We start from the raw sequence: 18,052 nt of genomic DNA, 5'->3' as shown, positions 1-18,052 counted from the left end.
CTCCAATTTGGCTGTAATGAAAGCCTGAAGCTACACCGGCCCTTTGAGGATAGGATTGAAGACCCCTGCCGTACAGAATAAGCAGCTACAGATAATGGATGGTTAGCACGGTCGCCTTATAGCAAGAAGGTTCTGGGTTCGAGCCTAGTAGCCAGCAAGGGCCTTTCTGTATGGAGTTTGCATATTCTCGCCGTGTCTGTGTGGGTTTCCTCTGGGTGCTCCGGTTTCCCTGACAGTCCAAAGACATGCAGGTTAGGCTAATCGGTGGCTCTAAATTGACTGTGAATGTGATTGTCTCTATGTGTCAGCCCTGCGATAACCTAGCGACTTGTCCAGGGTGTACCTCACCTCTCGCCCATAGTCAGCCGGGATAGGCTCCAGCTTGCCTGCGACCCTGTAGGACAGGATAAAGCGGCTAGAGATAATGAGATGAGATGAGACAAGCCCATAAGGCATGCAAACTTTGCTGTAAAATGTGCTCGAAGCTTACTCATCCATATGTAACGTTTATAGGCCAGGTTAAATCTTTTCCTGTCCTATATGCATGCTCTCATTTTTCTTATCTCGCATGCGCACTCCTGTTCAGCAGCCCTGAGCGTGCAGCGTTCCTTAGCGCTCTGAAAGTGTGTCACTGGGTTACATTGACACCAATGCAAACTCGCCAGGAAGGAGGAGCCGGTTGAACTGGGTCACATGGGCCGCAATGAGCACTTTTACTAGAAACACAACAGTCAGCACAGAGCCTCAGACTCAGCTGGTTAGTGCCGCCGGTCCCGTTTCTCAGGGATATTTAATTCAGGGCTGTTTTTGGATTTGAGTGCTGGTTTATACAGCAGTCGTGCAGCGTTCACGAGCAAGTGTTTCGAATGGTTTCGGAGCTACTCTGGAGCTTCAACAGATGGAACAAAGCTGAAAGAGAAGAGTTTTAGACTGGGATATTTTTTCCACAAGCAGGAATTAAAATGTACAGCGTTTAAAACAAGTTTTTTTTTTTTCATTTTACACAAAGAAAGCGATCTGAACGCAAACAGTTCTGTTTCCAGAAGATATGGAGTCTACAAAGGGTGGTAAGATATTTATAATTTTTTACAAAAATAAAGACTTTGTTATTTTACTTCCGGTTCCTGTTGCCATCGCAACCAATTCAGAATATGCATGAAGGCTTATTCGAGCTGGCGCAGGTGTAAACACTGTTCTCTAGCTTTTGTTTGTTTCCTTTTCGGCGTTAATAAACCTAACTAGGTGTCTTCATGTCCTGTAGTTTTAAGCAGGACATGAAGACATACCGTGTCCTGTTGGACAGCATTGCAGTTGCTTCATTCACATGGACACTTCGCCCTAGCCATGTGCAAGTGTGTTTACGTTGCCTGTGCGTGCTCTCTGATTGGTCCAAAAGCGCCGTGACGTAATTATTGCATAATTTGGCAAGGCGAAGTGGTGCAGCTCTGACACGTGAGGTGACTACAGTACAGGTCTGAGAGAGAGAGAGAGAGAGAGAGAGAGGTTGTTGAACACACTTCAGAAGTAGGTCACCTCTCTCTCTCTCCACTTAATATATGCATTTAGGTCATTTCTAACTTTCAGACAGTGAAGCTTCACCTCACAGTATTGACTTTTCCATGTTTTACCCGTCTAGAAATATGGAGATGGTCCATGTATGTGGGAAAATGTCAAATTTTATTAAATTGAACCTTGCTTGTAGTGGTTAGCGCTGTCGCCTCACAGCAAGAAGGTCCGGGTTCGAGCCCTGTGGCCGGCGAGGGCCTTTCTGTGTGGAGTTTGCATGTTCTCCCCGTGTCCGCGTGGGTTTCCTCCGGGTGCTCCGGTTTCCCCCACAGTCCAAAGACATGCAGGTTAGGCTAACTGGTGACTCTAAGGTGGTGTTTACATTAGACCGTATCCGTATCGTTGTCGTTGCGGATGCACTGTCCGTGCACATTAAAACGCCGGGAAACGACTCCACAGGCGGAACAATTTGAATCCGCCAGGGCCCACGTATAGAGATCTTGCAGTCACGTGACCGGAAAGTACACAACCGCCATCTTGTCGGTCAAAAACACCGCTGAATACTGCTGCACTCGTGTACAGAATGGATCAATTTCAACCGACGGACTACACGGCTCGTTTTTCTAATGAACAGATAACTAGATATATGTCTAAAATAAACAATCTACAGATTTGTGACCCTTATGGCTTACCGGACGGAGTTTTCACGACCGGATTTTGAACTGCCAGCGGAATACCCGGACGTGTATAATTACCTCATTAACTTTCCCTCGCTGTTCAGTGGTGAAGCACTGCGTGCTTATAAATCTCTGGGCAGTTATCTTTACAGAAATTCAGGATTTGTCAGTGACTCAGATGTGGCATCTTGTAAACAAGAATCCTCATTGGACGGGTAAGTCACTTAAGTATTGAGTGACACTGACCAGCCGATTATAGAATAGAATAAGGTAATTCCAGCTGTAATTGTTTACATGGATCTGGCGTTGGAGAGGTAGAGGCTTGGCAGTGGAGATTTGAGTAGCTGTTTTCTGAGCTTAGTCAACAGGCCGGCTCTGCCTGTAGCCTCGCTTTTGCTTCCACTCCCAGCGCCGCCTCCTTCGCTTTGCTTCCGATAACAATCCATGGAGACCCCGCTGGTCTAGCTATCTCGTCCGGAATGTTTTTTTTTTTTTTCTCGTCTGGAATGTTGTGCATGCGATGGAAATCGCTACAAACCGTCATTTTCTGCTGGAAACCAATGTCCAGTAAGTCCATACGGTTGTAGTGGATATTGAAGTCCGATACAGACGAACAACACGCAAAAATACAAAAAACATAAAAACCGTGCACAGGTAGGGAGAGCTTGTAGCCACAGCCGTTGTAGTAGAATTGTATATAGTAGGTTTTTCCAGAAGAAAAGGTAGAAGTAAAAGCAGAAGTAGAAGGCGGAATATGGCGTTTGACCGACAAGATGGCGTCTGTCACAATCTGGATCGGCTGTGACGTCACATGCAAGTGCTCCATTCAACCCAGTACGTATCTGATCCGGTGCTGTGTAAACATTGAGGAACGAGGATACGCAGTGCTGAGCTCTAGCTGACGTCGTCATTGGACAACGTCACTGTGACATCCACCTTCCTGATTCGCTGGCGTTGGTCATGCCACGTTGTTTTATAATCCAATGTTACGTTTAGTAACAATTGGACCTCGTCGTCTGTCCATGAAAAAATGGTCTTTAGGCTTGCCATCCTTCCACTTGCAAGTGGTGAGTGACTTGCGCATGCCCGATATGCACTGGGATCATGTGATGTGCTGTCTAATTAGTCATGTGATTAGCGTATCTGTGTATTGGTGTTGCTGTGTGCACGGGGAACGGTTTTGTTGCGGGCACAGAAATTTTGTGTGTGTACGCGAATCGTTTTAAAAACGTTAATCTGATGAGCCGCTGATTCGAAATAATGTAAACAGGGCCTTAATTGACCGTAGCTGTGAATGTGAGTGTGAATGGTTGTCTGTGTCTATCAGTACGTTTACATGCAGATCCAAATCGAGCTACTGCCGGTAATCGAGCAAAGGGTCCCAGCAGGGGTGCCAGAGAAATCCAATCCTACATGCACACAAGGAAATCGAGCTATTGTGTGAGGTACATTGTGCACCCGAGCCACAGGTGGCGCTACATGCCCCATCGTGTTGGTACACTTCCGGTTGTCGTCATGAAGAAGAGCTATTCAAGAGTGTAAACAAAGTTATCAGTTCCGTGTTCTCCATTGCGCGTTTTTCTCCCGTCCATGAATTTTAATATATTCAACTCCTTAAGCTGAATGAGCATGAACTCTGTCTCCTCACTGCTCCAGAAGTGCACGTTTCTGCTCGCCATTTTCTCTTCTTCGTTTGTTCCTCCTGACCTCTTCTGCTGCTCGCTACTACTGTTGTCATGCCGACCGAGGCTGTCGTGTTTCCCGCTTGTGGACTCGTCACTTCCGGAAGGGGCAGTGCTGAAGTAAGTAACTCGACTATGTAGCTCGATAGGGTTTACATGCACTAAGTAGCTCGGCAAAAATCGCATAAACTAGGTCGTGTAGCTCGATTACGAGAAATCAAGTTCGGTTCAATTTCAACCTAGCTAAGGTGTTTCCATGGCATTTAGAACTTCAATTTCAGTCGAGCTACGGCAGAAATTCGATTTTCTCTATGTGCATGTAAACGCACTCTATTGGCCCTTTTCCACTACCCTTTTTCAGCTCACTTCAGCTCGCTTCAGCTCACTTCAGCCCGACACGGCTCGCGTTTCGACTACCAAAAACCAGCACGACTCAGCTCGTTTCAGCCCTGCTTAGCCCCTAAAACTCGCACGGTTTTGGAGTGGGGCTGAAGCAAGCCAAACCGTGCCGAGTGAGGCTGGAGGCGTGAGCAGACACTCCCCTGTGCACTGATTGGTGAGGAGGCGTGTCCTCACATGCCCACACACGCCCCGCGAGCGCGCTGGGATCTGTAAACACCGCAAACCCGGAAGGAGAAGAATTACGAATTACGAGAATTTCTGAAGCCTTATGCGCCTCGCCTCATCTATACGCTCTTGCCAGTATCTGTCCGCGTTGTCGGTGACAACAAGCCACAGCACCAAGACCAGCAACACTAACGACTCCATGTCCTCCATGTTTATTGTTTACTATTCGGGTCGTGAGACTACCGCTTAAAAGATCACTGAATCAGTGACATACAGAGCATCGTGGACGAGTTCGCGGAGCGCAAGGCTCGTCGTATGCCCTTCAAATAATGCGCGCAGTAGGCTATTGATGTTTTATTATGAGCCATGTACAGTATGTCGCCTAATGTTTTTTTGTTTCTGAGTTACATGTTCGTTTGAAGGACTTGATGTACTAAATAACATAGTTGCACCCGGTAGTGTTGAAATTGGTAAACACCGCAGTTGCGGACATTTTGTAGCCTAAAATGATGTTATGATAAGCTTTAATAAAGGGCCCGGTCATTTGCCCCGCCCCCGGCCCGGCTCTGACTTGTTCCGCCACTGTCACTGATGTCACTGTTTGCGCTGCTTAACGACATCACGTGACGTCCACCCACTTTCGCTAACTCCACCCAATGTGTCCACCCACTTCCAGCCAGCACGGTTCAGCGCGGTTGTAGTCGAAATGCAACTCCAACAGCCCCGCTCAGCTCGACTCGGCACGGCACGGCTCAGCCGCGTTTGTAGTGGAAAAGCGGCATATGTGTCAGCCCTGTGATGACCTGGCGACTTGTCCAGGGTGTACCCCGCCTTTCGCCCGTAGTCAGCTGGGATAGGCTCCAGCTTGCCTGCGACCCTGTAGAACAGGATAAAGCGGCTAGAGATAATGAGATGAGATTACAATGCTGTTTGATATTAGAATGCTGCTTTTTTTAAAATGTGTTTTAAAGTTATCGATGAAATGAATGCGAACCTCTTCAGGTATGCCACTAGGTACGACTACAACATTTTAGATTAGATTAGATTAGATTAGATTAGATTAGATTAGATTCATTTTATTCATCTCACATCAGGGAAATTCACGTGTTACAGTAGCAAGAAAATGTCAAACAGATAACAAATAAAACGGAAATAAAAATTAGACAAACAAAGGCTTGAATACAGAGGACTATTTGCATTATCTACCATGAAAAAGTATTGAAAAATTGCCTTATTGAGAGGCTCGGAAAAATTGCACATTACAGGTAGACTCTGTGTGTGTGTATATATATACACACACATATATAATATAAGTATGCATAAAAATAGTTTAGGGCCTATATTATTGCACATAATAATTGCATCGATGAGAGATGGCAGAGGTAGTAGTGGTGAAGTAGTGCAAATATAACGACAAACAGGTTACTGGTGCTACGTTACAAGTTGTGGATGTTATACAGTCTGACAGCAGCAGGTATGAATGACCTGCGGTATCTCTCCTTCTTACACCGTGGGTGTAGCAGTCTACTACTAAACGAGCTGCTTAAAGCCCCCACAGCCTCATGTAGGGGGTGAGAGGGGTTATCCATGATTGAGGTCAGCTTGGCTAACATCCTCCTCTCACCCACCACCTCAATGGAGTCCAGAGGACAGTCCAAGACTGAGCCAGCCCTTCTGACCAGTTTAAGTTTCTTCCTGTCCCTCTCTGAACTTCCACAGCCCCAGCAGACCACAGCGTAGAAAATCGCTGATGCTACCACAGAGTCATAAAAAGTCCTAAGCAGTGTCCTGCACACACCAAAAGACCTCAGTCTTCTCAAGAGGTGGAGACGACTTTGGCCCTTCTTGTACAGGACATCTATGTTGTTAGTCCAGTCCAGTTTGTTGTTGAGGTGAACACCCAGGTATTTGTACTCCTCCACGATCTCAATATCCAAACCCTGGATGTTCACTGGTGCAATTTGAGGAACCGTCCTTCTGAAATCGATCACCACCTCCTTTGTCTTGCTGGCGTTGATGCGCAGGTGGTTCAGGTCGCACCAGGCGACAAAGTTTCAGTGCAGATGATCATTATTTTAAGAGCTTAGTGGTAAGCAGGGGCGTCACTAGGAATTAAGCTTTACTGGGGCACTGCCCCCCCGACACACACACAAAATGCCCCCCCGCACAATGCACCTTAACGTTCCTGTCCCCAACCTATGCAAAGTGGATAATTCTCATGCTCTTGTGGATGAAAATGCGAGGAATAGGTCAACGAGACGGAAAACACATCCCAGTCCCCAAAAAATTCATTGTTGGCATTTGGGCTTTTAATGCATGCTGATGCTAAACGTGTCACCTCGACTCTCACGATTCACGAATTTAGCTGGTTAGTTATGACTGACTAGCACATAGCCTCCAACCTTAATCGTACCTCTCTCACCCTCCTCCTCATCTGTCACTGTTTCCCTGCCCCGTCTCTGCTTCGTGAGAAGAATTGTCTGATCTCCATCTGGAAAAGTACTTTAACATCGTTTAATTCGATGTAGTTTAATGAGTTTGTTAGAATATGGTTTGATTAGTTTTGTTGCAAAAACTTCGCGCTACCTTAACTCATCCAGAGCCCGTTCTCTGACTCATCCAAAGAGTAGACTCATCTCTCCAGTAGGCTAAATGGACTCATGGCACGCCCCACGCACGCTATGTTTACAGTGAGAATCTCCCAGACCAATCAGAAAATTAGTTAGAAAGAAGAGGCGATAGAAGTTTGAAACACACTCTGTCCTACAACTTACAGTAGATAAATGATCTGCCAAAGAAACTAGTTTGTTACGAAAATCTTTCAACATTTTCTTACTGGGGCACAGCTGATTTTTACTGGGGCACGTGCCCCAGTAAAAAAGGCCTAGTGACGCCCCTGGTGGTAATTAACTTTACATTCAAGTAAATTAAGCGTATGGTAATTCTGCTCTTTTTCAGCAAGTTTTAAAGTTATTGATGAATGTCACACACTTCAGTAATACCTCAAATATGAACTATTTTTAAAGGGCTGATGACACGTTTTTGACATCTTTGGCGATGTTTTATAACATAAAAAGTAATTCCCGATGATCCATATATTAATTCACGAAGGCGCCTATTTTACAAGTTATGATAAAAAACGCGGCTATTTGGGCAAATTTGACGGGGCTGCAGTACCCAGGAGACAAAGGAGGAGGAGGAGCTATATGACGTCAGCGAAAGAACCTTCCTCCTAACTTACCAGTTTGTTGTTGATGCGAGAGGTGTTCAGTTTATCATTATTATTATTATTATTATTATACATTATTTTATATAATATTATTATGCCTTCGCGTTGTGTTGCCGGCTTTTGCTCCAAAACCCACAAGGATGGGGTAAGTTTATTCAAGTTTCCCAGAGATCCCGAGCTGCATGCGAAGTGGGTGAAGCAAGTCAGGCGCACTCGTGACAAGTGGGAGCCCTCACCAACATCCGTCCTGTGCTCTGAACACTTCGATTTGGATTGTTTTGACACCCTTCCCAGCTTAAAAGAATCTCTTGGGTGTTCAGTTCAGCACAAACGTGTGTTACTACCATCAGCAGTGCCTACAGTATTCCGGAGGGGGTCTACTAGTAGCTATGCCGGATCCAGCAGTCGCCTGGGACAAGGCGACTCCTCCAAAGACAGTCCAACTGTCAGAACACGTGTTGAGAAACAACATAAGATAAAGGTACGTAGAGCTATAGAGTGCTCCGACATGATGCTAAAAATAGTAACCATGCGGTCTGCGCGGCCATCTTGGAAGTGACTCGCTCCAGAGCGCTCATAGAGTACACATCATAGAGTACACATTCATGATAATCATAAATGTAATCATAAAGTCGGCGTGATATCAGTCATGTATTTGCTTGTGAAAGCTTGTTTCTCAAAGCAAACACTGAGGGAAAGCTAACTTAGCCAGACAAGTAGGCTACAGATTGTCATTTGCTTACGCTGATGTAGGTTATCAAATATTTTGCTTCATTCAAGGATAAAACTAAGAAGCCATAAACTAGAAGACGTGCCTGCCAATATTATCCTAAATGTATCACGGATCAGGCATAGTCGTAAGCTTATTATGTTAGCCGTTTGCATGCTCCATTAGGAACTATGTATTCAGTGTAGCATACGGCTTACATGATATAAGCAGTGTTTACACATGCAAGACAACAATACACAATATTAAAATATTGATTCCGTAACATTTTGAACAAATACGGGTTGACCTGCCAATCCTTGTTATCCGACCTTGTGGTGTTCAATGCTGGGCTGTCTGCCTGTCCGCTGTCCATCTCGGAGTCGGAGTCGCTCTCAGATTGCACAGTAACAGGTTCAAACCTGTACGGTTGGATGCACCCGTGTTCGTCATCACTTGATTCTTCCGATCTATCCCACTCACAACACAATTCTAGACTCCCAGAAGAGGAGGAGCTAGAGAGTTCACCGGCGTTTTCATGCGCCATTTACATTGAGTAGAACAGCCAGTGAACCGCAGCGTGTTCTCCCGCTGACATCACAACATGGCCGCGAGCCACGGACCCAGTTTTCTTGCGCTGTGCAATTAAAAGTTGGATATTTGCATAACAACAGCTTCTTTTCACGTAATTATAACAGAAATCTAACATGTTTGCCATGTTGTATAGTTTATTTAAGAAATTGCATAGAGTCATGTTCGTGTCATCAGCCCTTTAAGCACAGAGGATCATTACTTAAGGTTACTAATTTAGTTTTATGCACAAATGATTCATATCTGAATTATATCTCCCAATGTATTAGTCATTATTTGTATTCTTGCAGGTAAATTATGGCTTCTGTTGCAACACGGTCAAAAGCTAAGAAGATACTAGGTGTAGTAGAGTACATAGAGCAGGCTGAGTTCCCTTCTGGGATGCTTCCAACAGGGAAGGACATCATTCAGAATATGCTCGATCTGCTGCGGCCGAAGCGTGCTGGTCAAGCACAGAGATCCAGGGATGCTGCTGCTCGGTTGCTGGCAGATATTGTTCAAGAGCACTGGTTATTTTGTAACTTGTACACCGTCCACACCAGACATATAAAGAAGCATATCTTGAAACTTTATGGAGAATTTGTTACTCTGATTCAAACCCGTAAACAGAGACAAAATGAGGGTTTCTAACAACTCTTTTTGTGAGAAATAAATGCTATTACTGTGATTTTTGATGTTATATTTAAGAGTTATTTCCGTTAAGGAACGCTTATGTTGGTGAAAAAGGCAGTTTTTGACTATTTGGAGGGGTTATTAACTTCAGAGGGTATGTACAGGGGGGTTAGCATTTTTCAGTTGGCCAAATATTGGTATTTCCATACTTGGATAGATCATCTCCATATTTTGGAGGGGGTAGAAAAAATTTTTTGGTCTAACCCCCCCCCCCCCCCCCCCCCCCCCCCCCCGCCCCCCAGTCCCATAGTAGTTTTCTTTCTATGTTGAACATTTACTCACTGAATACTAAATAATGTCTTAAACAATACCATTCTGTATAATACAAATAAATAATATGGGGCGGCACGGTGGTGTAGTGGTTAGCACTGTCGCCTCACAGCAAGAAGGTCCGGGTTCGAGCCCCGTGGCCGGCAACGGCCTTTTTGTGCGGAGTTTGCATGTTCTCCCCGTGTCCGCGTGGGTTTCCTCCGGGTGCTCTGGTTTCCCCCACAGTCCAAAGACATGCAGGTTAGGTTAACTGGTGACTCTAAATTGACCGTAGGTGTGAATGTGAGTGTGAATGGTTGTCTGTGTCTATGTGTCAGCCCTGTGATGACCTGGTGACTTGTCCAGGGTGTACCCCGCCTTTCGCCCGTAGTCAGCTGGGATAGGCTCCAGCTTGCCTGCGACCCTGTAGAACAGGATAAAGCGGCTAGAGATAATGATGATTTTATATATATGTCTATCTCAGAAACTGGGTACTGTGGGGGTCGCCCACTAAATATACTCGGTCAATAAACTATACGGTTTTGAATGGTGATGTTGGTTTTAATTTGAAATAAAATGATGAAAGAAATAATACAGATAAAACTAAATCTTTGATGTGAATACTCTATTCAGAATTTGTGGAAAAATGGCGGCTTGATCTGGGACATGATAAATGGTTGACTACATCGCAGTCAACTGCAGTTGAGTTGCTGACTTTGGGACTGCGGTTGTCGTAACAGTTTTGCGCTCGGGTTTCCGTCGGTGGGGGGTTTATAGCATCAACGAAGCTGACTTTATGTTAGGACTGTTAATGTTGGTAATGCTGTCTGTTGTTGCCCAAATGAGGATGGGTTCCCTTTTGAGTCTGGTTCCTCTCGAGGTTTCTTCCTCATGTCGTCTGAGGGAGTTTTTCCTTGCCACCGTCGCCACAGGCTTGCTCATTGGGGATAGATTAGGGATAAAATTAGCTCATGTTTTAAGTCGTTCAAATTCTGTAAAGCTGCTTTGCGACAATGTTTATTGTTAAAAGCACTATACAAATAAACTTGACTTGATATTGCATTCCCTTAAAAAGGTTGTAGTCCACTGAAAAGTCTACAGTTATCACTAATTGTATTTTAAGTTGTAACTTTATCCACCTAAGGATTGGTGCGCTCACAGAATAATCATAACCGTAATAAAACATCATGCAAAATATTTCATCACCGTCGTAACTCCATTTTCCGCAAACCAATACGATTGTCCGTTTTGATCTAAACGGAAAGCCTCAGGGTCGAGGTCACTACCTCACCAAAAGTAGGAACTTAAATTTTTATACGGCGTAGTGATTTTAGTTATAAATCTGCGATTTTGTTTTTTAAAACGAAAGCTGAAAGTTAGGTATAGAATACGTTTCTTACAGAATATGTTACGATGGTAGCTGGTCTTGTATGAATTTCTGAGCTATAAAATGAGTTGTGGTCTATTTTTTACCGTAGCGTGTTATTTGTGTGCGGGGAAGGACACACATTAACAATTTGCATGTGTAGAATGGAATTTTCCACTCCAACAGTTAGAAGCTGATCGTGCTTCCATTTGCGGTCTTTCTGTTACGCGGGTGATCTGTTCGGACGTTATCACTGAAAAGGTGAGTTTTGACGGTTTTATTTTGTTTTAGTCTTGCAGTATAAGGCAACAATGTTTCTTTTTCATCTTACTTTCATATTTCGTAACGTTTGCGTATTTTTGGCCAATATTTTGCAACCATGGTCAATTTAGATGGAACTTTTGATAGAATCTACGGCCAGTCATTTTGCCCCGCCCCCGCCTCGCGCTCCGTCCAGTGCAGTAGTGATGTCCTGTTGCTCGCGCGCCGCAGCAGAGACCCGCGCGACCTTCAGCCGGTACAGTCGCTGTTCTTTTACCACCGCCGTTATTCTCATCTTTCCCGTGTGTTCTTGATTTTTCCATCGTGTCCTATTTCGCCATATCAAATACCCAAAATGTATCATATTATTCATATTTAAGTGAATAATCAATTCATTATTTGGCATTTTTAACCCAAGCAATCAAAAAGAGGAAATTTATTCAATATTTTCACTCCTCTGTGAAGGAGGGGCTTTAATTCTTCATGATGGAGTTATTTTATATGGAAATCAATTTTACAAAAGCATTTGAATTGCAATCAAAATTTTCCACAGTGGAGGCCAGATAAAGCAAGATGCTATCTTTCTTTTGTCATGTTTAATAAGAATAAACATTGAATGTTAGGTAAGTGCAAAAAAAAAAAAGTAAAATTAGAAAATGTATTTTTTTGACCATAATGTCCAGTTTCTGAGACGGACCCATAATCTCATCTCCATTCATCCATTATCTGTAGCCTCTTATCCTGGGAGCCTATCCCAGCTGACTACGGGTGAAAGGCGGGGTACACCCTGGACAAGTCGCCAGGTCATCACAGGGCTGACACATAGACACAGACAACCATTCACACTCACATTCACACCTACGCTCAATTTAGAGTCACCAGTTAACCTAACCTGCATGTCTTTGGACTGTGGGGGAAACCGGAGCACCCGGAGGAAACCCACGCGGACACGGGGAGAACATGCAAACTCCACACAGAAAGGCCCTCGCCGGCCACGAGGCTCGAACCCAGAACCTTCTTGCTGTGAGGCGACAGCGCTAACCACTACACCACCATCCCGCCTTACTGTATACGTGTGTGTGTGTGTGTGTGTATCGACCCCTTTGCATGTTTGTAAACAAACCGACTGTTGCCAGGATGCGCACGCAGCCTGGACCCAGAAACAATGGCGCTGCCCATAGCCCGGCATTATGAGCTGTCAGATTATGCCAAACAATTGTCGTTACAAGATCGAGACTGCTACATGAATAAGTTAACTCTAACAAGTGGACATCGCCTACCGGATCCGCATTTAATTAAAGAGTGGACGGACGATGTTAGTAAGTTCCCTGGTATACAATGGCCAGATATATACTCGTACCTTATTGACAAGACTTCAGTGTACACCCACAAAAAACTTCGTGCCTACAAGTCTTTAGACGCATATGATTGTTATGTGCGGGCATGTACAACTTGATTAACAATGGGACATTCATATTCATTTTGTTTTAATCAAATTATGCCAGTGATGTGATGGCAATGTGGCTTTAGCTACAACAGCAAATCCCAACACTAAACAGCAATTTGCAGGAGGTAATGGCATGAAAGGAATGATAGTGTAAAGAGTGCAGCTAAGAGAAATCAGAGCTGCGTAAAAAGCGAGAGGCAGAGAGCAGAAATGAAACTGAACGGGGCGGGAGCTCGGTTAGAGCAGTCAGCGTAAGTTGGCATTTAGAGCGAGGGCACACAATTTTACCTTTCCATCCTTGCTTTAAAATTGTGATTTTCGGCATACACAAATAATGATGGCACAAAATCTGGACTGCTTGAGTCAAGCGAGACCTCTCCTACAAACAAAACTGCATGCAAAGCTAAGTTAACATGCTAACAATATTCATTACATTGTGTAACTATGACCCAGCTAATCAGACAAACGTTACCAAAGTATTTTGCTACATCAATAAACGAAGACTAGAAAGAATAAAAAAGATTTAATAAATAGCCTGATCTTACCTGTGATGAAGTGGGCGCTGCAAACCCGCGCATTTTTGATGGTGCTTTCATCCCAGTCTACACGTTTGATGGCTTGTAGCCATAGACGTCGGCGATTTTTTTTTTTTGGAATGGGTGAGATCCTGCTGGAATTCTGAACATTTTAACCCCATCACTGCTACGATTCTGACACCCGACAACACAACAACTAGGCATTTCTGAGTCTTTTTTGGGTCCAGGCTGCACGCGCAATTTCCGCTTACGTATGAATGACGTTTACTGCGAAGGGGTCTATTGTAGCATTACGTCTCATTTAACTCTCATTTTAAAGTAGCTATGGTCACATTATCTAGCTATTAAATATTTATGTACAATAACTATACTCGAAATAACACGGTGGTGTAGTGGTTAGCACTGTCGCCTCACAGCAAGAAGGTTCTAGGTTCGCATGTTCTCCCCGTGTCCGCGTGGGTTTCCTCCGGGTGCTCCGGTTTCCCCCACAGTCCAAAGACATGCAGGTTAGGTTAACTGGTGACTCTAAATTGACCGTAGGTGTGAATGTGGGTGTGAATGGTTGTCTGCATCAGCCCTGCGATGACCAGGTGACTTGTCCAGGGTGTACCCCGCCTTTCGCCCGTAGTCAGCTGGGATAGGCTCCAGCTTGCCCATGAACCTGTAGAACAGGATAAGCGGCTACCGATGATGGATGGATACTCGAAATAGAAAATCTGTCACACCTTTTTAGCCACGTTTTTCATCACGTGGTTGAAGCAAACCCCTCCGCACAAACGACATCACTGACGCATGTTTCTCAGGTATTTTTCAACTTGTAATAATTGTAGTCTGTTCAGCTGCACCCTTCTGAAAGCGCCATTATGAAATTTATTACCTCCGCCAACGAGGTTATGTTTTCGGTAGCGTTGGTTTGTTTGTTTGTTGGTTTGTCTGTTAGCAACATTTCAGAAAAAGCTATGAACGGATTGCTCTGAAATTTTTTCCAGAGGTGTGACTGGGCACAAGTAACAAGCCATTAAATTTTGGCGGTGATCCGGATCACCTTCTGGATCCCGGAATTTTTTAAAGGATTCTTGGCGGAGGTCTGCGCTCTCCGAGTGCTTTTCTAGTTATTATTATATAACGATGGAGAATGGAAGCAGACACACTCGAGTCTAATTTATGTCATTTCTTCCTCAAAGGAGTCCCAGATTTTCTTTAAACTGAACTTTCTTTTGTGTCCAGTACCTGTGAAAAGTACTGGAATTAGATGTTTTTTTCTTTATTTTGATTAATTAAAAAACACTTCATGGCTTAAAGTAACGATGGGTGTCGTTTCTCTTTACTTAGTCGAGCGGTTCTTGACGTAATATGGATTACTGCAGTTGTGGAAGAGGGCTGTTCACTGTTTGATCTCAAACGCGTTAAAGCTAGACAACCTTTCGATTTCATAAAATCGGTGAAATTTTGTTCCGTCTGAAATTTGGTCATTGTGATGGGTTTATTTCTGTACAGTAATCTCTCTCTCACACAAAAAAACAAAAACAGGCCATTATTCAGTGGCTGGGAAGTTATTTAATTTGAGGGGATTAAAGCAAATAATGCTCATGAAATCGCTCACTTCTTCGCACAGTCAAGCAGACAGAGGAAGTCCGTGTGCTGCGCATCTACAGGTTTACCTTTGAGCGTGCACCGACAGTTCCATCATTCTGTCACTAAACGAACAGCTGATCACACCGAGGTGCTCACTGAGCGCCGGTCTTTATTAGTTTGATATTTCCTGCGTTTCCTTTCCTTCGTATATAACATAACGTCTTTTCTTCTCGCTTTCTTTCTGTTACTGTAGTCGGTCTTTCACGTTTCATTCGCACACTCGCGTCCTCCATTTTTCTCTCCTGTTTCAAATTTGTATCCCACAATGCCTTGCGCGAACGGGGAAAGCCCACCACGTCATGCATGATGTAGTATCTTGTATCGCGTCATGGTGAAGCAGGAAAAAATAGTGGAGAATTTAAGGCCATGTGGAGATAAATTCATTAATTGTTCTATTTTTTTAAAAAAAATAATAAAACTGGAAGTCTGTGATTCGAATTCAGTAGCTTTCGGTCCACTGAACACAAATAACTGTGTGTCGGGGAAAATTCTTTTTATGACTTACACTTGAAAAATCTGAAAGGCATTCTAGCTTTAAGGAAGTAAGATATATTGCGCTAATTAACTTTTGACGAGACACACCTGTTAAACAGAAAGGATTCCAGGTGACTACCTCATGAAGGTGGTTAAGATAACGCCAATAGTGTGCAAAGTGTCAAGGTAAACGGTGGCTGCTTTCAAGAATCTTGAATATGAAGTCTTTTTTTTTTTGTTTTTTGACGCTTTTTTCTTTCCGACGTAATTCCATATATGGTCTAATACATTATTACCTCATTATGTTTTTGCCTTTGTTTGTCTGTTTTCAATGTAACTCGAAAAGTAGTGAATGGATTTTGATGGAATTTGGAGGAAATGTGAGCTGTGGGACAAGGAACAATTGATTTTAGGTTTCAATGCAAATCTGAATATGCGGCTTGGCGGCGGTATCTACTCTACCGGGCACCCTTCGAGTTTCCCAGTTTTGAGGTCTTCAGTATTGTTCTACTATATAGGATGAGTACGGGTGTACAAACTTTTTTTCACTGGTACAGTATGTCGCGTTACAATATACAGTACTAGCACAATGCAATTATTTAACCAGACGTTCTTCAATATTTTGCAGTCAGGGACTTTTTGAACTGTTAGGAATAAATTCCACACACCTCTTCAGTACAGGTTTAAATAAATAAATAAATAAATAAATAAAATCACATATCAACAAGCAGGTTTTTCGTCCTGGTCGCGGAACGCTGGACCAGCTCTATACCCTTCATAGGGTGCTCGAGGGTTCATGGGAGTTTGCCCAACCAGTCCACATGTGCTTTGTGGATCTGGAGAAGGCATTCGACCGTGTCCCCCATGGTATTCTGTGGGGGGTGCTTCGGGAGTATGGGGTTTGGGGCTCTTTGCTAAGGGCTGTCCGGTCCCTGTACGAACGGAGCAGTAAGTCAGACCTGTTCCCAGTGCATGTTGGACTCCGGCAGGGCTGCCCTTTGTCACCGGTTCTGTTCATAATTTTTATGGACAGAATTTCTAGGCACAGCCAGGGGCCGGAAGGAATCCTGTTTGGGAACCACAGGATTTCATCTCTGCTTTTTGCGGATGATGTTGTCCTGTTGGCTTCTTCAAACCAGGACCTTCAGCATGCACTGGGGCGGTTTGCAGTCGAGTGTGAAGCAGCTGGGATGAGAATCAGCACCTCCAAGTCCGAGGCCATGGTTCTCGACCGGAAAAGGGTGGCTTGCCCTCTCCAGGTTGGTGGAGAAGTCCTGCCTCAAGTGGAGGAGTTTAAGTATCTCGGGATCTTGTTCACGAGTGAGGGAAGGATGGAGCGTGAGATCGACAGGCGGATCAGTGCAGCCTCCGCAGTGATGCGGTCGCTTTACCGGTCCGTCGTGGTGAAGAAGGAGCTGAGCCAAAAGGCGAAGCTCTCAATTTACCGGTCGATCTACGTTCCGACTCTCACCTATGGTCATGAGCTTTGGGTAATGACCGAAAGAACAAGATCGCGGATACAAGCGGCTGAAATGAGTTTCCTTCGCAGGGTGGCTGGGCGCTCCCTTAGAGATAGGGTGAGAAGCACAGTCACTCGGGAGGAGCTCGGAGTAGAGCCGCTGCTCCTCCACATCGAGAGGAACCAGCTGAGGTGGCTCGGGCATCTTTTTCGGATGCCTCCTGGACGCCTCCCTGGGGAGGTGTTCCAGGCATGTCCCCCCAGGAGGAGGCCCCGGGGAAGACCCAGGACACGCTGGAGAGACTATGTCTCTCGGCTGGCCGGGGAACGCCTCGGTGTTCTTCCCGAGGAGCTGGCCGAGGTGTCTGGGGAAAGGGAAGTTTGGGCTTCCATGCTTAGACTGCTGCCTCCGCGACCCGGTCCCGGATAAGCGGAAGAAGACGAGACGAGACATATCAACAAGCGTTATATGTACACCAATCGGCGGGAAGATTAAAACCACTGACGGGTGAGGTGAATAATATTATCTCATTACAGTAGCACCTGTTAAAGGCTGGGCTATATCCGGCAGCAAGAGAACAGTCAGTTCTCAAAGTTGATGTGCTGGAAGAAGGAAAAATGGGTGAGTATAAGGATTGGAGTGCCTACAAAGGGCGTGTGAGCATAAGCAGTTCTGTAGAGCAGTGGAAAAAGGTGGCCTAGTCTGATGACTCACATTTTCTTTTATATCACGTGGAACGGGTGTGTGTGTCACTTACCTGGGGAAGAGATGACACCAGGGTGCACTATGGGAAGAAGATAAGCCGGCGGAGGAAGCGTGATGCTCTGAAACCTTGAGTTCTGGCCTTCATGTGGATGTTACTTTGACATGTACCTAAACACAGTTGCAGACCAAGTACCGCCCTTCACGGCAACGGTATTCCCTCATTGCAGTGGCCTCTTTCAGCAGAGTAACATGAGATGTGATGGACAAACAAGTCTGAAATGTGGAAGCC

At 44.7% G+C, this 18,052-nt stretch overlaps 1 protein-coding gene across 3 annotated transcripts in view; it reads left to right on the top strand.

Annotated features, from left to right (window-relative positions):
* Positions 1 to 683: 683 nt before the first annotated feature.
* The window catches only part of nr1d2b (nuclear receptor subfamily 1, group D, member 2b), a 56,251-nt gene continuing 38,882 nt past the window's right edge, over positions 684 to 18,052 (top strand). For 2 of the 3 annotated variants that reach the window (XM_060904767.1, XM_060904766.1), the window contains exon 1: positions 684 to 1,067. In XM_060904767.1, the coding sequence (XP_060760750.1) occupies positions 1,049 to 1,067 (19 nt within the window). In that variant the 5' untranslated portion in view covers positions 684 to 1,048. Of the gene's footprint in view, positions 1,068 to 3,938; positions 3,986 to 18,052 lie in introns of those variants that run through there. The other variant, XM_060904768.1, reaches the window with a different exon arrangement.

Source organism: Neoarius graeffei, chromosome 22 (assembly GCF_027579695.1).
Source record: "Neoarius graeffei isolate fNeoGra1 chromosome 22, fNeoGra1.pri, whole genome shotgun sequence".
Taxonomy (NCBI): Eukaryota; Metazoa; Chordata; class Actinopteri; order Siluriformes; family Ariidae; genus Neoarius; species Neoarius graeffei.
This window is presented reverse-complemented; position numbering and strand designations above follow the sequence as displayed.